Genomic DNA, 25332 nt, shown 5'->3' with positions numbered 1-25332 from the left:
CTGGCTTTCAATATCAAATGAAAACCGCTTATTGTCACAAGTAGGCTTCAAATAAAGTTACTGTGAAAAGCCCCAAATGGCCAATCCTAAATTATATTTGACCACCTACACTCCCTAAATGCTAAGCAAGAGTTTGCCTTTTGGTGGGGAGATTTGTGTCTCAATGAGTAAATACGACAAATTTTAAAAAGGGGACAATGTTTTTGACAAATATTATCTTCCCCCCCCCCCCCCCCACAATAGGTATTTGACGATGAACCATCCGACGCCAAAAGGACGTCCTCAGATTCTGATGATGTGCACAGCCCACGCAAATTGGAAATCAACTTTGAAGAGCTTTTGAAACAAAAGATGGAGGAAGAGAAGAGACGGACAGAAGAGGAGCGAAGGCAGAAGTTGGAACAGGAGAAACAAGAATTTGAGCAGCAACGGCAGGAAATGGGGGAGGTAGGTACAGGAAAGGCAAAGCCGATTTTTGCATATGGTAGAGTGGCAGCTTGGAGCACATCGCGCTTCTGACGGTGGTTCAGCTGCGGACACACACGCTCCGGAGTCAGAAGGTTCAGGGTTCAAACCTGCGCAAAAGTCTAGGTTGGCACTCCCAGTGCGGTATCGAGGGAGCACAGCATTGCCGGACAAGGGGATTAAACCAAGACTCCTGTCCGCCCTCTTGTGGACATGGCGAGTATTTCTCTGTTACACTTCCAGTAATCCAGAATCCTGGAATCAATGATCCAGAGATTTCAATTCCGCCATGGAGATTTGAGAATTTCAATTCCGTTCAAAAGAAACCTGGAAATAAAAAGCGGCTGACAGCGATCAGATTTTATAAAATATTTTTATATTTACAGACAGTTCGTCATTTTATATATTTTCAAATTATCTAATTGTACCCCCAAAATAACAGCCCCCCCACCCCATTAGCTGCTGGCGACAAACAGATCTTTAAGAATAGAGATTCCTGGTGTGGAATCTCTCCTCTGACCCCCGCAGGACATACTTAACCTTTTCCATCTGCAGAAACTCTGCCACATTCCCCAACCACGCCGCAGCCCTGGGTGGCACCGGCAACCTCCATTCCGAGTAGTACCCATCGCCGGGCAGTCAGAGAGGCCAAGGCCACCACATCGGCCTCCTTCCCCTGCGGGCAGCTCCGCCAACTCCGATCGGCCAATAATTGCCACCAAAGGACACGGCTCCAGTCTCACTCCCGCGATCTTCGACAAAGCCTCTAAGACCCATTGCCCAGAACTCGCCCAATTTCGACCAAAACTTATGTACGCTGCCCCCCGCCCCATCCTGCACACTTCCCGCACCCTGTGCACCTCCCGCACCTATTCTTCACTCACAGGAAAAACCTGTCACACCTGCTCCAGTCATACGAATCCTGTGAGACAACTTAAATTGAACCAAGCTGATCCTGGGATAGGAGGTGGTCTACTTTACTCAGTACAATATTTCACTCCCGCGCCCCACCCCCATCCCAGCCCCTCCTGCCCCTCCCAGTTCCTCCTCCCACTTCCCCTTTATCTCTTCTAACGGAGCCTCCCCTGTCTCCAGCAACCACCCATGTATATATATATATATATCCACGAACTTAACTTCCCCCAGCTCATCATTTGATAACAGTCAACGACAGAGACTGCTGGACAATCTCAGCAGGTCTGGCGGCATCTGTGGAGAGAGAAGGGAGATAATGTTTTGCGTCTGAATGACTCTTTCTCAAAGCTGAAAGGGTAGCACAGTGGCACAATGGTTAGCACTGCTGCCTCACGGCAGGACCTGGGTACGATCCCAGCCCCGGGTCACTGTCCGTGTGGAGTTTGCGCATTCTTCCCGCGTCTGCGTGGGTCTCACCCCCACAACCCAAAGATGTGCAGGTTAGGTGGATTGGCCACGCTAAATTGCCCCTTAATTGGGAAAAAAAAAAGAATTGGGTACTCTAAATTTATTTTAAAAAAGAAAGAAAAAAAAAATCAAAGCTGAAGAGAACGGGAAATAGGGTCTGTTTATACTGTTGTTGGTGGGGGTGGGGGGGGGGGGGGGGTGGGGATGCTTATAACAGTGAGTCTGGATAGAGGGTCAGTGATAGGTGGAGATTGACAAAGATGTCATGGATAGAAAGACAAAGGGGATGTAAATGAGGGTGATTAAGGCTAAGTGTGCAGATAGTGGCACAATGAGAGATCTCTGGCACATATCACTGACCCTCTATTCAGCCCCACTGCTCCACATGCCCCCACCCCCTCCCCCTCCCCCCAACAGTATCAATCTGACCCCATTTCCAGTTCCCTCCAGCTTTGACAAGAGTCACCCAGACTCGAAACGTTCGCTCCGTTCTCTCTCCACAGACGCTGTCAGACCTGCGGAGGTTGTCCAGTACTTTCTGTTTTTGTTTCAGATTCCAGCATCTGCAGTAATTAGCTTTTACCTTCGCGATAACCATCTATCCATTAACGTGTGCCTCAGGAGCTGGGGGAGGGGGGGGGGGGGGGGAATGAAGGAAACTCTTTGCCGACAAAGTCCCGAACCTGCATCTACCTAAATTCACGGCTCCTCGAGAGCTGGTATTTCTCCTTCAACTCCTCCAGCCCCGCAGACCTACCTTCCACAAGTCCCTGATCCTCTCCAGCCCCTTCCTCCTCCAGCCCCTGCCTCCTCCGGCCCCTGCCTCCTCCGGCCCCGCAGTCCTACCTTCCATAAGTCCCTGATCCTCTCCAGCCCCTTCCTCCTCCAGCCCCTGCCTGCTCCGGCTCCTGCCTCCTCCGGCCCCGCAGACCTACCTTCCACAAGTCCCTGATCCTCTCCAGCCCCTTCCTCCTCCAGCCCCTGCCTCCTCCGGCCCCGCAGACCTACCTTCCATAAGTCCCTGATCCTCTCCTGCCCCTGCCTCCTCCAGCTCCTGCCTGCTCCGGCTCCTGCCTCCTCCAGCCCCTGCCTCCTCCAGCTTCTGGTTGCGCCCATCCTCGACGGCAAAACCTATGATTTTCACAAATTGGGGATTGTTCCGACATGCCCCCATTCCAAAGTGCCGCCTGACTTGATTCCACATTGAGGGATGCCACCAGCACTGATTGGCTGGATACTTTGTTGGCGAGAATGGGAGCAGGGCCATGGCCAACACCTTGAAACAAGCCGCTTTCCTCCAACAGGAACCTCGGGAGAAAGTTTATTTTTATGGTCTGTCCTCTACCCGCCAAAGAAAGGGGTGGAGCAACCCACCTCTTCAAGTCCCTTCTCACCATTACCACCAAGCTGGCCAAGTTTAATTGGTGCATCATGGCCCATCCATGTGCCTCCTGAATTCCATGGTACCGAAATTTCATTTTGGGCGGTTTAAATGGCCAGGTCCCCAAAAGTTTGCTCACCCACCCAGGGAATTTACCAGCCACATTAAGTTTAGACCCTGAGAAGGCTCCAAACTTCTTTAACTGCTCCATTGTCCTCCCCATTCATGAAAGTGGACACGAAATGTACGGTAACAAATCATCTGCATACACCCCATGCTCTCTACCCCACTTTCAATGCCTCTCCATTCCTTCGACGATTGAAGTGCGATGCCCGGGGGTTCAATAGGTAATGCAAATAACAATGGGCACAACAGGCATCCCTGTCTCGTGCCCCTATGCAACCGGAAGTATCCCAAGCTCATCGCATTCATCCTTACACTTGCTGTGTGGGGCGGTGTACTACTATCTCACCCAGGATATAAATGTTGGCCCAAACCCAAACCATCCCAGGACCTCGAAAACGTACTTCCATTCCACCGGATCGAAAGCCTTCTGTGTCCATAGAGATCATTGCTCTGGCTTCTTCTCCCTCGACATGGTCCTGACCACATTCAAAAGCCGCCCAATACTACTCGACAGCTGTAGCTCCTTCACACAGCCAGTCTGATCCTTGGAGACCACCTCCTGAGCACATCCCTCCATATACCTCACCAAGACCTTGGCCAAAACCTTCACATTTGTGTTCCACAGAGACATGGGCCTATAAGAACCACATTCTACCGGGCCCTTATTCTTCTTTGGGATCAGGGAACTGGACGCTTGCACCAGCATGACTGATAATTCCCCCTGTGCCAACGCATCATTATACATCCCCACTACATGCAGTGCCAGTGAAGCTACAAATTGTTCATAAAATCCCACCCGAAATCCGTTGGGTCCTGGTGCCTTCCCCCATTGCATAGATCCAATGCACTCCATTATCACCTACAGTCCTAATGGTACCTTCAACTCCTGTCCCTTCCCCCTTTCTCCATCACCAGGAAGTCCAACCCATCCAAAAGTCGCTCCATCTCCGAATCCTCTGCCAAGGGCTCGGACCTTTGCAACTCCTGCTAAAATGCCTCAAATGCTCCATTTGTTTTTTTCCAGAGCAGTCACGAGCCTTTCCCCCCTCGCCTCAGTGCCTGTGTGGGTTTCCTCCGGGGGCTCCGGGTTCCTCCCACAAGTCCCAAAAGACGTGCTTGTTCGGTGAATTGGACATTCTGAATTCTCCCTCCGTGTACCCGAACAGGCGCCGGAATGTGGCGACTGGGGGCTTTTCACAGTAACCTCATTGCAGTGTTAATGTAAGCCTACCTGTGACATTAATAAAGATTATTATCTCTCGTGTAGCCGCCTGTCGCCTCAAATGGCGAGCCAACAGACGGCTGGCCTTCTCCCCATATTCAGAAATACCTCCCCGCGAGCTGAGCTGTTGACTCTCTGCCTTACCAATCAATACCAGATCGAACTTCACCTGCAACAACCTTTCTCTTCGCTAACAATTCTTTTGCCGGGGCTGCTGAATATCATTGATTCATGCCCAAGGTGGCATCAACCAACTATTGCCATTCCACCCTCTCAATCTTGTCCTTGTGGACCGTATAATATATACCCCCCTCCCTCCCCTCCTCTGACCACCACCTTCAGCATTTTCCAGAACATGGATGGTGATATCTCCCCATTATGATTAAACTCAACATAATTCTCTATGGCAGAGGCTACTTTCTCACAAAACATCTTACCCGCGAGGAACACCAAATTTAACTTCCACGGGGATTGCTGGCCTGGACCCTTTTCCAGCCTCACGTCCACAGAATGTGTCGAATATCACTATCGTCACATACACCGGCCCCACAATCCCCCGAGTGGATCGTTTTCACCACCACAGTATACCCGTTCACATGGGAGAACTCCCTCTCTCCCAGATGCCTCCATCTCCATGGATCCACCCCCACCTGTTCCATGAATACCCCCCAATTCCTTCGCTATTCCCAAATTACTAATGACTTGGGGCTCGACCGATCCACCTTTCGGTCCGAAACACAGTCCAAATCACCCGCCCCCATGATCAATTGATGGGAGCCACGGTCCAGGATGCTCCTCAATGGCATCGGTCATATATCTCAGCTCCAATCTCTGCCATTGATTCCTTTCAGGATGAAGTTAACGAGAGCACCGAAATTGTCAGTACCGAGTATGAAGAGCTAATTAAGCTAAAAAGAACAGGTTCCATTCAAGCCAAGAATTTAAAGTCAAAGTTTGAAAAGATTGGCAAGCTATCCGAGGAGGAAATACAGAAGAAGATCGAAGATGAAAGGGCCAAGAGGAGGGCGGAGGACCTGGAGATAAAGGAAAGAGAATCTGAGCGATTCAAAGAGGTAATCTTTCATTTGGTAGAAAACCGATCGCCTTGATCACAGCACGGTAGCACAGTGGCTAGCACTGTGGCTTCACAGCGCCAGGGTCCCAGGTTCGATTCCCCGCTGGGTCACTGTCTGTGCGGAGTCTGCACATTCTCCCCGTGTCTGCGTGGGTTTCCTCTGGGTGCTCCGGTTTCCTCCCACAGTCTAGAGACGTGCAGGTTAGGTGGATTGGCCGTGATAAATTGCCCTTCATGACCAAAAAAGGTTAGGGGAAGGGTTATTGGGATAGGGTGGAAGTGAGGGCTTAAGTGGGTCGGTGCAGATTTGATGGACCGAATGGCCTCCTGCACTGTATGTTCTATGTTCTGTCTTGAACCTTGAGTTTCGTGACTAATTCTATTTGTCGCCAGTTCCCTTGGTTCAGTTGATGGCACTCCAGCCCCTGCCTCATGACATTCTGGGCTCAAGCCCGACTCCAGGAATTAACCTCAGGGTTTAGGATGAAGCACCACGTGGCAGCGAAGCAGCGGTGTGTTCCACAGAGGTCTCGTCTTGAAACCTGGGCCGGGATTCTCCGAACCCCAGTAGGGCTCCGCCACATTGCCTGGGGGCCGGCGCGGAGAAGAGAACCCCCACACGCATGCGCGGAAATACGCCGGCCATTCAGCGCATGCGCAAACTCGCGCCGGCCCTTCAGCGCTGGCTGGGGCGGCGCCAACCACTCCGCCGTCCACCTAGCCCCCAAAAGATTGGAGAATTCCTCACTTTCGTGGGCTGTTGACGCCAGAGTGGTTGGCGGCGGTTTCCCCGCCTACGTGGGGACTTAGTCCCCAGAAGGGAGGATCCCGGCCCGGATGTCAAAGTAAGATCTCGTCTGTCTGTTCCCACGGCAGTAGTTGAAGATGATCGGCGGGGTGGCACAATGGTTAGCACTGCTGCCTCTCAAATCCAGGAACGCTGGGTCACTGTCCTGTCTGTGTGGTGTCTACACATTCTCCGGATGGGTTTCCTCCGGGTGCTTCGGTGTCCTCCCAGAGTCCAAAGCTGTGGTTAGGTGGATTGGTTCTGCTTAATTGTCCTTAAATGTCCAAAAGGTTAGGTTGGGTTACTGTGATACGGTGGAGGCATGGGCTTTAGTAGGGTGCTCTTTCTAAGGGCCGGTGCAGACTCAATGGGCTGAATGGCCTCCTTCTGCACTGTACATTCTATGATGAAATTCTGTGCGCCCCAGTCGACATTCTCCCCTCAGTTAACATCACCATAATCAGGCTAAATGGTCGCTTTATCTTTGATGATGCAGAATGCCTCTCACATTTGTCAACATAATTTCCCACTCCCATCACCTTGGTCGGATGAGGAGCTGTTTAAATGAAAGCTTCCCTTTTCTATATTGGTGATGTACTTCATAATTTTCAGGTTGCTACTCGTGTATAGTGGGCAGCACCCCTGCTTCGGAGTCAGAACATTGGACTCGAACCCCGCCTCGGACACTTGGGAGCACAAAACCTCGGCTGTCACTCCATTACAGGAAGGGGCGGGGGCAAGACGGTGGGGGTGGGGGGGGGGGGGGGGGGGGGGGGGGGGTCATGTCCGAGGTGCGGAGTTTCACACAATATGTTATGTTTTTGATCCACCTGCCCCCTCGGTTGGATGCAAGAGATCCCACTGCACCAGGTTGAAGAGGGGAATTCAACTCAGCGTCTTGTTCAATACAATTCCTTTAGCCCAAACACCACAAAACCATTGTTCTCCCTTCTGTCACACGGTTGTCTGTGGGACCTTGTTATACATAGAACATACAGTGCAGAAGGAGGCCATTCGGCCCATCGTGTCTGCACCGACCCACCCAAGACCCTACTTCCACCCTATCCCCGCAACCCAACAACCCCTCCTAACCTTTTTTGGACACCAAGGGCAATTTAGCATGGCCAATCCCCTAACCTGGACGCCTTTGGACTGTGGGAGGAAACCGGAGCACCCGGAGGAAACCCACGCACACACGGGGAGAACCGTGCAGACTCCGCACAGACAGTGACCCAGCGGGGAATCGAACCTGGGATCCTGGAGCTGTGAAGCCACAGTGCTATCCACTTGTGCTACTGTGCTGCCCTTGTGGCAAATTGGATCTCATTTCCTGAAATTAGAACAGTGACTCCATTTGAAAAGTACTTCATTGGCCATTAGCGTAGTCTTTTGTGGGCGGTGGGTGGAGACATCAAGACTGAGGTATGCTACAGAAATAAAAGACTTTCATTAATGCTCATTGCTCAGTTGCAGAGTTGTCAGATCAGCAAATCAGTGATGATTTTTCAGACTTTTTTTGGCCCTCAAGTTCAAAGCTGCGGCCTCAATTCAAATTCAATCGTCATAATTTACATAACCCTCTAATTATTCCTTTTATTTCACAAGACCAGAGATGTTCACCAACATTGAGATCTTGGTGAAGGGGGACACTGGTTGAATTGTGTTCTGCCAGATGCGGGAGACAAAGCAGTTTCCACTCCCTGCCACCGGGTGGCACCATTCTTCAGGGACCAGGAAAATTAAAGCTGAGCTCAAGTTGGTGTCACGATTGCGAAAAAGAAATGGCCCGAGTTGGTGTGACCCAACAGCCGAGGTTTCAGAAGTGATTCTTCATGTAGAGGACCAGGGGGTTCCAAGAGGCAATTGACTCGAGTATTGCATCCGGATCGAGTCACCCCACCTCCAGAAGGATGGGAGGGCATGGCGGAGATTCACCAGAATGGTTGCCAGGGATGAGGGATCTTGGCAACAAGGTTAGGTAGGAGAAGCTGGTTTTCCGTGGAGCAAAGGAGGTGGACGGGAGATTTGGTAAAGGTGTGTAAGATTATGGCAGGCTTAGATAAGGTGGACTAAATAAAGCTGTTCTCAATAGTTGATGACATTGGAACACTCGGCCCATCGGGTCTGCTCCGCCATTCAATCGTGGCTGAAATTTTTCTTCTCCCCATTCTTCTGCCTTTCCCCTGTTGCACGTTTTACTATGGGCGTAAAACGCGTTTATTGGGGTGTATTAACTTCCAAGTGCTTAACACCACTAGGCTCTGTCTTATGTATTTATTCAGCTTAGGAGTCGCCAGTTGCCGTATAGACAACGTCACGAGTATTCCAAGGTCAAGTTCAAAGTAATAAAGACGATACACCGATTAGTAAGGTCCAAACGATAATATTTATTATACAGTAATAATAAATATTCATGCACACACTAAGAGACTAAGCTATGACTAAACTAAAGTAATCAGAATACTTATCTAACAGGAACAGGCAAGGTCAGGGAGCGAGGCCTTCGTCCTGGTCTTGGGCTGCAGCCTTCAGCAAGCGTTCTGGTCACTGGGGGTTCTAGCGGGCTTAGTTCGCGTAGCGAGCGTCGTACTGGCACTTACGGTTCGGCGGCTGGTGCTCGACGGCTGGAGTCAGATTGGATCTTCAAGTTCTTGGTCAGGGCCGGAGCACGGAAAAGCAGACCGGACAACACGAGGTCCCTGTCTTTTATAGGGATCCCATTGTCCTTCCCTCTTCTTGGGCGGGCTTTAACCTTTGGATACCTATTGGGTCAATTCCTCATCGATACTGTTTTAATTCCCCAATGCGAGGGGGTCTCCGTGATGGGGGGGGCGTTTCTTATGCCCTTTTGTTTGGAGATTTCTGGTGCCTCGATGTCTGGGCCTTGATTCAAATGTGTCCATTCAGAATCAAATGTATCTATTGTGTGGGTGTTCAGGTCTGATTGCCTCATTAGCATGCAAAGCGTTTTGCCATTTGCACCTAGCTAAGGTCTTCTCACCTGAGCCCAAACGGGTTTCTGCTACGTGCAGAATGCAAAATGCTCTCTTTGCAGACTGCCGTTCTGGCTAAACTGCCTGTTTCCCTGCAGTCTTAGCGCTTGGCTTATTTTGTAGCTCAGCGTCCATTTTAGGTGGCTACACCCCTATATTCATCGATATAGCACTTGGGGAGAATGGGATCAAAGGCTATGGGGAGAAAGCAGGATTAGGCTATTGAGTTGGATGATCAGCTTTGATCGTAATGAATGGCGGAGCAGACTCGATGGGCCAAAAGGCCTCCTTCCTGCTCCTATCTTCTATGTATCTATGCAAGAACCTTGCAGGGGTCACTGATGGGTGGCACAGGAGCACAGTGGTTAGCACTGCTGTTTCCTGTGCCAGGGTCCCAGGTTCGATTCCCGGTTTGGGTCACTGTCTGTGCGGAGTCTGCACCTTCTCCCCGTGAGCGTGGGTTTCCTCCGGGGGCTCCGGTTTCCTCCCACAAGTCCCAATAGACATGCTTGTTAGGAGAATTGGACATTCTGAATTCTCCCTCCGTGTACCCGAACAGGCGCCAGAGTGTGGTGAACAGGGGATTTGCACAGTAACTTCATTGCAATGTTAAGGTAAGCCTACTTGACAATAAGATTATTATAATGAAATGAACTGAAAATCGCTTATTGTCACGAGTAGGCTTCAATGAAGTTACTGTGAAAAGCTCCTAGTCGTTACAGGTAACCGGCATGGGTTCAATGGCCTCCTCTTGTGACGTAATTACTGACCTTTCAGGAAGAACCAACAGCTGTGATGTGGTTCAACCATGACAAGTCACTCCCTTTGTTTGTTCCCTGGAGTCTGGACAGATCAGGATTTATCCCATATAGCTATTTAGAATGACAAGTGACTCAAGCCGAGATATTGAGAAAAGTAGTTACAATTTTAAAATTAATAGATAATTTTAATGCTGCAAAAGGCCATTCATAGGTGAAATTCGGAACCACTTTCTCCCCACACCATGTGTCACAGAAATCTAAATGCTCCCCCAACGGCTGTGGACTGAATTGTTATTTTATGAAGTCATGTGGATCAAAGGCAGATAAATGGAGTTAGTGTATAATTGAATGGTAGAATTGGTGCAAAGAACAGAAGGACCTACCTCCTACTCCTGTGCATCAGCTTTGGCGACAGTAACATTTTCAGCTTTTCCAATACACACTTTGAATTGTAGTTATGCCATTTTTCTGTTGGCTTATTTATATTTATTCACAGGATGCGTCACCAGCAAGGCCAGCATTTATTGTCCATCCTTCATTGCCCTTGAGGTGGTGGTGGTGCTGTGTCATCTTCTTCACCTGCTGCAGTCTGGGTGTAGTTACACCCACTGTGCTGTTGGGAAGGGAGATCCAGAACTTTGACTCGGTGAATGAATGGCGTCACAATTTGGAGTCAGGATGGCATGTGGGTTGTTAGAAACGGACAAGGATCTGAAGGTTTCGCCAACGCTATCTTGATTTCACCCCTTTATAAGATTAAACTAAAAGCCCACCTTGTCTGGCAGTGCAATGGCCTTCTCTGCAAGAATCCCCATGGTCATAGTTTTCTCATCAAGAGGGAGGTGCAGCATGTTCTTGTTTTACATTATATAATCACACTGAGGACCGGAACTTATAGTGGCATTTTCTGGGATAGGAGTATCTAGGGTCTTACATTCAGTGCCAAAAAGATTTAATCGCGTCACAGAATTGTTACGCCGCAGGAGGCAATTCGGCCCAGTTCACAATCAACATCGATGATATGGATGTGAAGATTAAATGTAGTTTTTCCAATTTTACAGAAGACATATCCTAGGTGGAAGTGGGATATGTGAGGAGAATGCAAAGGCATTTCAAAGGAGATTTGGAGTGGCCATGCGAGTGGGGAAAAATTTGGTGAAGGGAACACTGAGGAAATGAGAGGTTATCCACTTTGGTTGGAAAAACAAGAGTATTCCTTAAACGATGAAAGGCTGGAGTGTTGAACTTCAAAGGACTTTGATGTCCTTGTTCATTTTTTAAAATAAATTTAATTACCCAATTATTTTTTCCAATTAAGGGGCAATTTTAGTGTGGCCAGTCCATCTTCTCTGCACATTTTTGAGTTGTGGCGGCGAAACCCACGCAAACACGGGGAGAATGTGCAAACTCCACACGGACGGTGACCCAGAGCCGGGATCAAACCTGGGACCTCAGCACCGTGAGGCAGTTGTGCTAATCACTAGGCCACCATGCTGCCGAGGTGTCCCTGTTCATTAGCGACTGAAAGCTAACATACAAGCAACTAAGGCAAATGATATATTAGCCTTTATTACAAGAGGATTTAAGTATCGATGTCATCATGCAGTTATGGAGCACCTTGGTGAGATCACACCTGGAGTGATGTGTAGATGTGGTCTCCTTTCTGGTCCACATCTCATAACAGAGGAAAGGCAACAAAGGTTAATCAAATCAAGTTAAACAGACTGGGGCTGTTTTTTTCTGGAGTTTAGAAGAATGAGAGGTGATCTCACAAAAGAATCAAAATTCTTCCAGGGCTCAACAGCTCAGATGGCAGAGGATGTTTTCCCAGGCTGGGAATCCAAAATGAAAATCGCTTGTCACAAGGAGGCTTCACAGAATAGAATTTACAGTGCAGAAGGAGGCCATTCGGCCCATCGAGTCTGCACCAGCTCTTGGAAAGAGCACCCTACCCAAGTCCACACCTCCACCCTATCCCCATAACCCAGTAACCCCACCCAACAGTAAGGGCAATTTTGGACACTAAGGGCAATTTAACATGGCCAATCCACCTAACCTGCACATCTTTGGACTGTGGGAGGAAACCGGAGCACCCGGAGGAAACCCACGCACACACGGGGAGAACGTGCAGACTCCACACAGACAGTGACCCAAGTCAGGAATCGAACCTTTGACCCTGGAGCTGTGAAGCAACTGTGCTAACCACCATGCTACCCTGCTGCGTGAAGTTAAAGGGAAAATGCTGGAAAATCTCAGCAAGTCTGGCAGCATCTGTAGGGAGAGAAAAGAGCTAACGTTTTGAGTCCGATGACTCTTTGTCAAAGCTTTGTCAAAGCTGCTGCCAGACTTGCTGAGATTTTCCAGCACTTTCCCTTTCGTTTCAGATTCCAGCATCCACAGTAATTTACTTTTCTTCAAATGAAGTTACTGTGAAAAGCCCCTAGTCGCCACATTCCAGCGCCTGTTCGGAGAGGCTGGTACGGGAATTGAACCATGCCGCTGGCCTGCTTTAAAAGCTTTTTAGCCCTGAGCTAAACCAGCCCCTAAACCAGGGGTCATAGAGATGGGGCAGGGCATTTAGGACTGAGAGGGTGATGAACCGTTGGAATTCTCTGCGGAGACTCAGACCTGGGGTATGTTCAAGGCAGAGATCGTGATTCCTACATATTGTAAATATCAAGGGATACGGGGATGGTGCAGGAAAATAGTGTTGAAGGTAAGCCACGATTTCACTGAATGGCGGGGTGGGCTCAAGTGGCTTAATAGCCTACTCCACATTATTATCCAGTGCTTATAATGCTGGACGAGCAAACCTGAGGTTCAGTGTCAAAATCTCACCCTTAAATTGAGCAACCGAATTCAATAAATCTGGTAATGTGGAATAAGATTGTGAAATCTGCTGGAGTCCTAAAAATCCAACCAGTTCATCAGCTCACTTAGGCCACGTTTACAGAGAGATTGAATAGATGTGCTCATAATTACAAGGGGCATTAAGAGTAAATGGAAATAAGCTGATTGCACTGCAGGTGGCTCAGTAACCAGGTAATACAGATTTTAACTAAATGATAAAAGAACTGGGGGAATGTGGAGAACCTTTCCAAAAAAAAATTAAGTTATAGTCAGCTCTGGAAATAATTCTCTGAAAGCGAGGTGGAAGCTGAGTCAATAACTTTCGAAAGAAAACAGGAGAAAGTAGTACTGTCTGGCACAACGAGGAAAAAGAAATGGAGCGGGATCAGCTCTTTCCAAGAGTCTGTATTGGCACAAAGATCCAAATAGAAACTATGGTTCTTCAGGGAGGTTAACCTGCCACTTCTAGTGCAGCCTAGTGGCAGTGGTTAGCACTGCTGCCTCATGGCACAGAGGACCTGGGTTCGATCCCAGCCCCGGGCCACTGTCCATGTGGAATCATAGAATTCACAGTGCAGGCCATTCGGCCCATTGAGTCTGCACCGGTCCTTACAAAGAGCACCCTACTAAAGCCCACGTATCTACCCTATCCCCATAACCCCCACTTCACATTTTTGTGATTATGAATGTCACATTAAGGGCAATTTAGCACAGAGGAAACCGGAGCACCCAGAGGAAACCCACAGACATGGGGAGAACGTGGCGACTCCTCAGACAGTGACCTAGCCGGGAATCAAACCTGGGACCCTGGAGTTGTGAAACAACTGTGCTAACCACTAGGCTACCATGCTGGAGTTTGCACATTCTCCCCATGTCTGCATGGGTCTCATCCCCACAACCCAACTATGTGCAGGTTAGGTGGATTGGCTGTGCCAAATTGCCCCTGCATTGGAAACAATTTAAAGAGAAAAAAATTTAATATTGGCGGTGGCTCCGTAAAAGAACTTGCTCCAAGAGCCACGCCAGAGACCCGAGCATATAATCCAGGTTTGACAGCTCAGTGTAACAAGTTGCATTTAAATGGCACCTTTAACAGAGCAAAACATCCCAAGCTGTTGCACAGGAACATTATGTAACAACATTCGACAACGAGCTGCAGGGCGAGATGTTGGGACAGGTGGCCACTGACTTGGTTTTAATGACTGGCTCAAAGGAACAGAAAAGTAGAGTCTGAGGAAAGAAATCGTGGAGCTCTGGACCAAGGAACAGCTGCCAACAGTGGAGCGGCTAGGAGCGGCTAAAAGCAGGAATGGCAAGATCAGAATTGGAGCATTGTTGATATGAGGGTTGTTAGGCTGGAGGATATACAGCGATTGGGGAGGGGGAAAGAGAAGTTTTGTGGATGGATTGATAAATAAGGGTTGAAGGTGCAGTGATGAGGGAAGCAGAGGAAAGAGGCTTCAGAAGATGGAAAAGAGGGGCTGGGGTTAAGAACATACATATGCACAATGAGTTGAAGGTCGTTCAGCCCCATTGAATAAGACCATGGCCGATCCGATGACGACCTCAAATCTGCACTCCACCTGCTGCCGAGAGAACCTTTTGTCCCCTTTTTTACCAAGAATCTATCCACCTTTGCCGTAAAAATATTCAAAGATTCTGCTTCCACCACCTTTTCAGGAAACATTCCAAAGACTCTCAAACCCGAAAGAATTTCACCTCCTGTGTTAACCTGGAGAACCGTTAGTTTTAAACAGTAATTCCTAGTTCGAGATTCTCCCACAAGGGGAAGTGCCCCCTCCACATGCACCCTGTCAAGACCCCTCAGGATCTTCTAGGTTTCAATCAAGTCGCTTTACTCTTCTAAACTCCGGTGGATAAAAGCCTAACCTGCCCCAACCTTTCCTCATAAAACCCACCCATGCATTTTGAATCTCAGATATATTCCTGTTGAAGATATTATGGGATATGGGCCAAGGGCAGATATATGGAGTTAGGTCACAGATTAGCCATGATCTCATGGTGGGACTGGCTCGAGGGGCTAAATGGCTTACTCCTGTCCTTCCTTAAATAAGGTGACCAATACTGTATGCAGTACTCCAATTGTGGTCTCACTGTACAACTGAAGGATAACTTCCCTATTTTTGTAAATACCCCTCACATAAACAACATTCCATTACCTTTCCCAATTGCTTGCTGTACCTGTATACAAGCCTTGTGATTCATGCACAAGGACAGCCCAACCCATTTGTACCTACCATTTAGATAATGCTTTTTTAAATTCCTGCCAAAACGAACAATTTTACATTTTCCCACAATATACATCATTTGCCCACTCATTTGACCGATCTATATCTTTTTGTAGTCTCATGTCCTCTTCACAACTTATTAAAGTTTCCTAACTTTGTGCCATTTGGCAAACATCCCTACAATCAAGTCATTTATCTGTATACAGATCCAAGTCATTGATGTGTGTTAGTGGTGGAGAAGCTGATGTTAACTGCATTCCAGATTTTTTAATTATTTGTTCTTGGGACATGGTCGGACAGCAGTTTTGCCCATGCCTAACTGGGCTTGACAAGTGATGAGCTGCAGACCATGTGGTGTAGCTACACATCCTACTGTTTGGGTCAAAATCCTGGAACTTCAACCTTGAGGCAATGAAGGAGCAGTGACAAAGAACTAAGAATGCAGCACTGGAACAGGCCCTTCAAGCCTGTACTGGTCAGACCACCCTTGGCCAAAACCCTCAGCACCTTGTAGTGCTGTATCCCTCTATACCCATCCTATCCATGTGTTTGTCGAGATGCCTTTTGAACGCCGTTAATGTATCTGCTCCCAGGGCAGCATGGTGGTGCAGTGGTTAGCACTGCAGTCTCATGGCACCGAGGTCCTAGGTTTGATCCAGACTCTGGGTAACTGTCCGTATGGAGTTTGCACATTCTCCCCATGTTTCACCCCCACAACCCAAAAGATGTACAGGGTAGGTTGATTGGTCAAGCTAAATTGCCCCTTAATTGGAAAAAATGAATTGGGTACTCTTTATAATTAATAAAAAATTAAACTGCTTCCACTACGCGTTCCAAGCACTCGACACCCTCGGTGTAAAAATCACCAGCCTCTGTGTAAAAGTAACTGATGTAGTTCCGAGTCGAGATCATGCAGTCAGGAGGGGTGGTTGCGTTCCTATGCTGTTGCTGCCCTTGACCTTCCAGGTGATAAGTATTCATGAGTGTGAAAGGCAAAGGAGCCTCAACAAGTTGATGCAGTACCTCTAGATGGCACTCTGTCAGCGATGGAGTGAATGTTTCAATTGGCAATAGGAATCTGATGGGACACCCTGCTCACTGAAACTGCCTCCAGCACATTCCAGATCCTAATCACTTGCTGCATGTTAATGTCATCGACCACCTTAATTGGCATTGTTTCTCGATCTCTTCCCCCCCCCCATCTACTTGAAAACCTCGATCAGATCTTCTTAATCTCTCTGCTAAGATGCACAGCCGCAGGTTCTCAAATGTATTTATGTAACTTAGGGGCCTCACGGTAGCATGGTGGTTAGCATCAATGCTTCACAGCTCCAGGGTCCCAGGTTCGATTCCCGGCTGGGTCACTGTCTGTGTGGAGTCTGCACGTCCTCCCCGTGTGCGCGTGGGTTTCCTCCGGTTTCCTCCCACAGTCCAAAGATGTGCAGGTTAGGTGGATTGGCCATGCTAAATTGCCCATAGTGTAAGGTTAATGGGGGGATTGTTGGGTTACGGGTATACGGGTTACGTGGGTTTAAGTAGGGTGATCATTGCTCGGCACAACATCGAGGGCCGAAGGGCCTGTTCTGTGCTGTACTGTTCTATGAAGTTCCTCCAGACTGGAAATATTTCCCTGAATCTTTCCTGTACCTCTGAGGCCATTGCATCCTTCCTAAAGCATGCAGACAAAATGCTCCAGTTGGGATCAAACTAGATTTTTATCGTGGTTGGACATTTTATTTCCTTTATTGATCTAGGTCTTTTATTCATAGCCCAGAATCCTGCATGTCTTTTTGTAAAAATTTTTTATTAGGGTATTTGCAATTTTTAAAACAACTGCAACATAAACATTGTACAACATTTCTACCCCCATCGCAATCTTCACACCCCAACCATAAACAGTCCGACCTCCCCATGTCTTTCTGCTTCTGCTGACATTTTAATTTTCCGAGAAAGTCGACGAACGGCTGCCACCTCCGGGTGAACCCTAACATTGACCCTCTTAAGGCGAACTTCCCGCATCTTTTTCACCATTCTCAACCTGCCCTGCTCCATTCAAGTTTGTGAATATCTGTGTCTCTGTTCCTGCACCCTCTTTAGAATTATACCCTTTAATTTATATCGTCTCACCTCATTCTTCCTACCAGAACGTACTTCACTTACCTGCATTAAATTTGAATCTGCTGTGTGTCCATCCAATGGTCATGTCATTATCCTCCTCAGTTCACAATACTTACAACTGCAAATTTTGTAATTGTGTTCTGTAAAGTCAAGGTCGCTGGCATAAATCAGGAACAGCAGCAGTTGGGCAGCACAGCGGCACAGTGGGTTGGTACTGCAGCCTCAGCGCTGAGGTCCCAGGTTGAATCCCGGTTCTGGGTCACTACCCGTATGGAGTTTGTACATTCTCCCCATGTTTGTGTGGGTTTCGCCCCCACAACCCAAAAATGTGCAAGCTAGGTGGATTGGCCACGCTAAATTGCCCCTTAATTGGAAAAAATGAATGGGTACTCTAAATTCATAAAAAAAGTAACAGCAGCAGTCCTAGAACCAACCTAAAGAATCCTCCTTCCTCGAATCTCTTTTCTGAACTCAGCCAACTCAGTAAATCATATACTTTCTGTTTACATTTTAGTGGAGACAATGAGATGGATGAGCATTTACCTGAAAGGGACTATATGTGCTGCTGTTCTCCAAGACATGGATTCAATTATATTTTATACTTGCAGGAAGAAATGGAAGAGGTCACAAAGGAGCCCAAAAGAGACGATGCTCCATTTACTCATAAGGTTGATATGCGAGCTCGCTTTGAGCAAATGGCTAAAGCAAGAGAGGACGAGGAAAAGAGAAGAATTGAAGAGCAGAAACTTCAACGGATGCAATTTGAGCAGAAAGAAATTGATGCAGCATTGCAAAAGGTATTTTTATTTCAAAATATTTTCCAAAACACAAGCAATCAATACATCCTCCAGAATGTTACTAAATAATAACTTAGTAGTTGACCAAAAATGTGGTTAAGAATATGGAACTTGATACCACATGAAATAATTGAAGCAAATCATCCAGATCTAAGTTACGGGGAAGCTACGCAAGGACAAAGGTGAAAAGAATAGGCAATGTGCATTGTGTTAGATGCAATGAGAGGCAGGAAGTGCATAAGACGTGGACCATTCAGCCCATTGAGTCTGCTCTTCCATTCAATTAGATCGTGACTAATCTGATTATCCTCAACTCCACTTTTCAGTTTTATCCATTCTCTTACGGATCAAAGATTCACCACAGCTTTGAACATAGTTATCAATACAGTCGCTACAGTAAAGAATTCCAGATTTACTACTCTGAGAAGAAATTCCTCATCTGTCTTTATACCCTCTGGTCCGAGGCTCTCCCAAAAGGGGAAACAACCTCAGCATCTACCCTGTCGACCACCTGAGAAGCCAATGTCTCAATAAGATTGTCACTCATTCTTCTAAACTCCAATGAGTGTACGGCCAACATACTCTGTTGGAACATAGAAGCAGAAGGCCATTCGTTATGATCAAGGCTGATCATCAAATCAATATCCTGATCCCGCCTTCCCCCTATATCCCTTTAGCCCCGAGAGCTATATCTATATTCCTTCTTGAAATTATGCATTTCGGTCTCAACTACTTTGTGATAGCCAATTCCACAGACCTTTATCCGCAAATTATGATCCCTAGTTCTGGACTCCCCCAGCATCAGGAACATTCTTTCTGTTCAGAAGACAATCACTCCATATCCAGGGCCAACCGAATAAACCTTCTCTGGACTGCCTCAAATGCCGTTATATCTTAACTCAGATAAGTGTGCAAAAATTATTCACAGCATTCCACGTGCGGTCGAACTACGGCATAGTTTTAGCAGGACTTCCCTATTTTTATACTCCTTTCCCTTTGAAATAAAGGCCAACATTCCATTTGACTTCCCTATTACCTTCCAAACTTGCCCTGACATACATCAGTTGGGCCAAATGGCCTATTTGCAGGCTCAATGGAAGAATCAATGATAAACATGAAACGGCCTGAGACTGAAAATTGAAGGGCGATGATACCCAACTTATTTTTTATTTTATTTAAAAAGACCAATACAGAATTGGTTTTATACAGATGCATTCATTTCAAATGTCCCAAACCCCTTGGAGCCAATGAAGTATTTTTGAGGTAGTTACAGGTGGAATGCAGGAAATGCAGCAGCCAATTTGTGAACGCCAAGCTCCCATAAAAAGCACTATAATGATGAGATAAATCGGATTTCACAATGTTTGTTGAGGTTTAGATGTTTCATAGAATCCCTACAGTGCCGGAGGCCATTTGGCCCATCACGCCTGCATCAGCCATTGGAAGGATCACCCTACTTAAGCCCTCGCCCCCCACCCTATCCCTGTAACCCTACCTAAACGTTTGGACACTAAGGGGTAATTTATCTTGGCCAATCCACCTAACCTGCACATCTTTGGGCTGTGGAGGGAAACCCACACAGACACGGGGAGAATATGTAAACACCAGACAGTCACCCGAGGCTGGAATTGAACCAGTCCCTGGAGCTCTGATGCAGCATGGATAACTCCCCTCTTATTCAAAATAGCACCATTGTATCGTGTAACACCCACTAGAGGCGACAGACCAAACCTTGGTGCAACATCTCATCCTAAAGATCATCCTTATGCCGCACAACACTGCCCCAAGTACATTAATTGTCCATTTAATGTTCAAGTTGCGTTCCTGAAAAGTACAATTCTAAATGAAAATGTAAAAATCAAATTTTCCCATTATTGTTTTCCCATCGGAAAAAGTATTAAAACACTGTACCCTGCATTTAAATACTGTAGCTTGCTAAATTACTTGAATGAAATAGCTTTTAAAATAAAATTTGAAAATAGTTACGAAATATGCTAACTATTTCTACTTACCTTCTGCTGACTGTCTTTCCTGCTTCTCGCCTCTCCACGACTCTTTGGCTTACCACCAATCATACTCTCTGATCCTGTGTCACCAATCCTCCTGCTGACAACCTCCCACAGGCCCCTTCCTTCTCTCAAGCTCTCCGTTAGGAGGGCTCGGGAGATGAGCTGAGAGAGGCAGGAAGCAGCCGATAGTGAGAGCAGCTACGTGTTGTGGGCTCACGGAAGTTAAGCTGCAAGCTGGAAAGGCGACGGCGGGACGGTCAGCCGGAAGAAGGGCTGACGGTGACCGGTAGAGGCTGCCCCAAAATTATAGCGAGCAGGTCACATCACACCAGAGTGAAATAACACTTATGGAAATCCACAACACGAAATCTAACTATTGGCTCGAATGAAAAAAATGACTTAAAATGGGGCTTAAATCAAAGACTTGTACTGCAACGAAATGTTAGTCTACATTTTGTGCCCAAATCTTGAGTGCACAATCGACCAACTGAGCCACATTGACATGAAAGATGCTTGTCTATGTTGCTGATGCAAGTTCTACCACTCAATCACACACGGCCCCCATACCGTACCCCATCTTGATGAAACCTTCTTCAATGTAACATAGGAAAAATTGAAGCCTGTGTCGAGCTCCCACCAGAAACTCCCAATGGTTCAAAACATTTACAGATTGAATGAATTCATGATGGGGTCAAAACTCCAGATTTGCTACTTAAGTATCATAAATATCTGTTACTCTGCCTGCACTAAAATCAGATAATAATCTTTATTGTCACAAGTAGGCTTACATTAACACTGCAATGAAGCTACCGTGAGAAGCCCCAAGCCGCCGCGCTCTGGTGCCTGTCCGGGTACATGGAGAATTCAGATACTCCAACCAAATGTTGAGGCTTTTTTAAAAAAAAACTCCTAATGTGTTTACAGAAAGGGGATGAAGAGGAGGAAGAGAGCATTGTTAATGGAACAACCTGTGAGGATGACACGGATGAACTCATACGGTCTGGCTCTCCGTGGTTCAAGAAACCCCTCAAAAACACATCGGTTGTGGATGGCGAGCCCGTACGGTTCACTGTAAAAATCATGGGGGAACCCACACCGGGTGTCACATGGTGGTTTGAGGGTGAAATGTTGCAGGACTGCGAGGACTATCAATACATTGAAAGAGGAGAAACGTACTGCCTTTACCTACCTGAAACCTTTCCTGAAGACGAAGGAGAATACATGTGCAAAGCTGTCAACACCAGAGGAACAGCTGCTAGCACCTGCATTCTCACCATTGAAAGTAAGAGTTAAATTTTGTACAATGGCACTTTTCTCTAAAAGTAGGAAACCTGCAATGTCAACCACACGCACACCCAAGTAAACACAATCTACTTCAATTTTCAGCTCTTTTTGATGGCAACTAATTTCTTTAATTTTCTCTTCTCTTTTAGCTGATGACTACTAAATCTGCTGGAATTTCCTTTCTGTCCTCAACCTTTACTACATCCGTCTTTCCCCACTGATGGGGCCAAAAAAAATTAAATATCCTATTACCCTTGGAAAAATTGCTGTAGCGTTGATCGTTATTCTTCTCATGGTTAACGTATAGCCTAGGAAAAATGCATGAGGTTTACATACTGGTTTTATTTGGTCAGTTTTAATCATTTATAATTATCTTTGATGTTATTTAACAGATGCTCTTATATCTGCACATTATTGTTACCAGTGGGGCCCACTTGGGAATCAATCTAGAGTCTATAAACATGAATTTTTAAAATTCTAATCCAGGGCTTATCCAATTTATCAATTACTACTTGGGTCAAGCACTAGCAAAATGCTAGTTTTAAAATAACTGTTAGAATTGTCCTTTGAGAAAGCCCACTTAACTTTGCATACTGGAGTTTTAAAGGTTTTTTTAAAAAAAGAAATTAAATGCAACAGGAAAATTACTTGTCAATTCTCATAAATAAGCAACTTTGGGTTGTCTACATACAGATAATACCTATTACGTAATCACTAAATTAACCATGAGGCCTTACAGACAAATTGTCCACGGATAAAGATGTTCCTTCATGTAACTTGGAACAATGGGCCCCGAGAGGCACAAAACATTGCATGCTGGACAATCAGAGACCCTCAGAAATGCTCTTCATGCGGAATGTACTTTTTTTTTGTAAACAGTTCAACTCTCAACTGTATTGAATTTTCAGATACCATTTAAACTTTACTTTGAAATAAAACTATCTGCTGCTTTTCCTTGCTCTGTTTCAATTAAGATGCTAGTGTTTGCAAAAGGTGTCGACTTGCAACTTGGGGTGGCGTGGCTATATTCTGGGAGCATCTATAGCATCAACCCAAAAATTTTAGTGATCTGCTCAGAATAAGTGCAACACACTAACGTGGCCACCAATGTTCACACTTGGCAGGGAAAGGCAGACAGCAACAAAGATGATATTTTGATTCTTTCTGTAGCAGCTATAGCTTAATAAAAAAGTTGCAGTGTTTTCGGTAAATTGCTACTTTTGGAGATCTTCCATTCACTCCCCCTGCACCAAACATCATACTTTAGTCAAGAGGCGATTCTACTTTTCTGGTATCTGCGACCCATAACTTGGGTGCACTAGTGAAGCATACGGATAACTCTGGCTCCCTACTCAGTCATGAGTGCTTACAATTTAACGGACAGCACCATCAAAACTCACAACCTGGAAGGATAAGAGCATCAAGTGCCTGGAAATACAGTCACATCCAAGTTACACACCACCTTGACTTGAACATTATAGTCATTCCTTAAACATCGCTGGGTAGTACTGGAACTCCTACCCAATCTCCCTTTTGGTACGCCAGAGCTTGAAAAATGCATTTAGAAAGCATCAGAATTGAATCTGACCCCCATCCTCACCCAGCGTTCAGCAGTCAACTGGATGAAAATCTAGAATGAGATTATCTTGCACCGGTTAACCAACATCGTTTCAAGTTTAATTAGGTATCAGCAATAAATATTGGCCCTATTAACTGGTGCTCATATCTGGAGAACACTTCTCTTCATAGAGTGCCATGGGATCTTTTATGTCTACCTGAAAGGATAGATGGGACCAGTTTTAATGTCACCTCTGAAAGGCGGCCACCTCTGACAGTGTGACATTCCCTCAGTACCACACAGGAGTGTTAGCCTTAATTTGTGTTCAAATATATATTTGTGAAGTGCATGAACAGAAGTTTATTTTTCGGGAAGTTGGTGGAGAGCAAATCTTGGCCAGGACACAAAGATTCGGTTCCATCTTTTACATCTAATAAAGAGGGCAGAGTGCAGTATCAGCAAGATAATGAGCTCAAATTTCCACACAACTTTTGACTTCGGAGGTGAATATGCTACCCAATGAGGCACGGCTGCCAACCAATGCACCATGCGCTTTACTACCAACTGGTAAACAGCATATGGTGTTGGGATGGATTTGTGCTCTGCATCCAATTATCTCACTTCAGGGGAGTCAGCAGCAGAGTGGCCTCAGCTGCCCTGGGTTAAGGGGAAGGAAAAATATTAGCCAGGTTTCAAATTCCAGATCGTCCAGTGATTCCTGGGCACTGATGGGGATGAGGTCAAAGTTCAACTGATGCTCTCTAATCTCAAGATTTTCCAACTTCTTTTAATGAATGGCCATATAAGTCAGGTATTAGAGGGTTACCAGTGTTAGCGAGATTGCCTTCAGAAGGGGGTGAAAGTTGGAAAATAAACTAAAAGGCAGTGTGCAATTTGGCTCAATCAATTGCAATAGGCTGGGACGCAATATGGAGAAAAGAGCACTTTCTTCTCGCAACAATTACTCTATAACCCTGAAACCCAATCCCGCCAAACCCATATTTGATGGACACAGTAATAAAGAAAGCCATTATTATTTGTGCACCTCAAACTTTATTTATAATTTCAAAAACTTTACAGTTTAATTCACACTAAAATCAGATTACATTATCAGGGAAAAATGAGTGCCAACATATCTGGATCATTCTTAAACCGCATTTTTTCCATCAGATTGAAGTTACCTTATATTTCAGCTCCAAATCTGTATGATATCCCTTTCTCCAACCACAGCAAGCCCTTTATCTGCTTAGTAGTCTTCTCCAGCAATGCACATTTTCTGAAGAATTTTTTTCTTCGAGATAATAGCTAATCCATCTCAAAAAAGCCATGTGTAAAAAAAAACATGCAAAAGAAATATGCAGGACACCTATCTGGCGATGTGCCGATATTAAACGTATGGAACAGGAACAACAGCAAAAACTTGCAGTCAAATCCTGAAGTGCATCTTTCCTCTAATTAATTCTAGCACAGATACTGTCTGTTTTAATACATTACATTAGGTTAACTGAGACATCTCCCCGCAGAATCTAACTACACAATTTGCGTACAGTTTTTTTTAAAGTAAACATTCGCTTCTGCAGATTTTTCCAAACTAGGAGCTTCTAACCATTATGAAACAAAAAACAAAATAAATGCATCCTAAATGTGCACATATCCACATACATAAGATCCACAGACAGGCTCACTAAAAGGGAAATAATTATCCCTTAATCTGGGGTTCATATTTATATAAAAAGAGAGATCAGGCAAATTAAACATGTTCTGTACCTCAACACTATTTAAACATCTAATGCATGTACGTTTGAGATGTTAATTGTCAACAATTTAAACCAAGTTATATTTAAACTGGATTTTCTGTATAAACGTCAATAACAGAAAAATAAATTGACTTAATAGGGAGACCTCGCAATGCATACATTAAGTCTTGCAATACTAAACTGATGACCTAAAATTTGCAACGCTCTAAAATCATTAGATTAATATGACTGAACTACGACATTTTAAACTATTGTTCCACCCTGCAGAAGGAAGTGTGCTTATTTTAACATTTGTATGCAGATGGTAAATAGAAGCAAGTGCACAAACCAAAGATTTGGACAGCATGCTTCCCATGCTAAATATTATAATTTGTGGAAAATAGCTAATTGCCTGCATTTCAATGATAAGTTTCCCTCAGAAAGAGTTACCTTATATAGAGAGCCCGTGTATGGTTTATGTTCATCAGTTCAATAGGATGAACGCAAAGGAGTCCTCCATAGGGGTAGAAACTATCTC

General features: G+C 45.9%; 1 protein-coding gene across 6 annotated transcripts in view; it reads left to right on the top strand.

Moving 5' to 3' along the window:
- Positions 1 to 22452, top strand: part of nexn (nexilin (F actin binding protein)) — a 62505-nt gene extending 40053 nt beyond the window's left edge. For 5 of the 6 annotated variants that reach the window (XM_038793743.1, XM_038793742.1, XM_038793746.1 and 2 more), the window contains 5 exons: positions 244 to 447; positions 5429 to 5650; positions 18019 to 18207; positions 21141 to 21498; positions 21650 to 22452. In XM_038793743.1, the coding sequence (XP_038649671.1) occupies positions 244 to 447; positions 5429 to 5650; positions 18019 to 18207; positions 21141 to 21498; positions 21650 to 21663 (987 nt within the window). In that variant the 3' untranslated portion in view covers positions 21664 to 22452. Of the gene's footprint in view, positions 1 to 243; positions 448 to 5428; positions 5651 to 18018; positions 18208 to 21140 lie in introns of all 6 variants that reach the window. The other variant, XM_038793745.1, reaches the window with a different exon arrangement.
- Positions 22453 to 25332: the final 2880 nt, after the last annotated feature.

The sequence above is a fragment of the Scyliorhinus canicula genome, chromosome 4, assembly GCF_902713615.1.
Source record: "Scyliorhinus canicula chromosome 4, sScyCan1.1, whole genome shotgun sequence".
Classification (NCBI taxonomy): Eukaryota; Metazoa; Chordata; class Chondrichthyes; order Carcharhiniformes; family Scyliorhinidae; genus Scyliorhinus; species Scyliorhinus canicula.
Note: the sequence above shows the minus strand (reverse complement) of the source record. Positions and strands in the feature narration are given on the sequence as shown.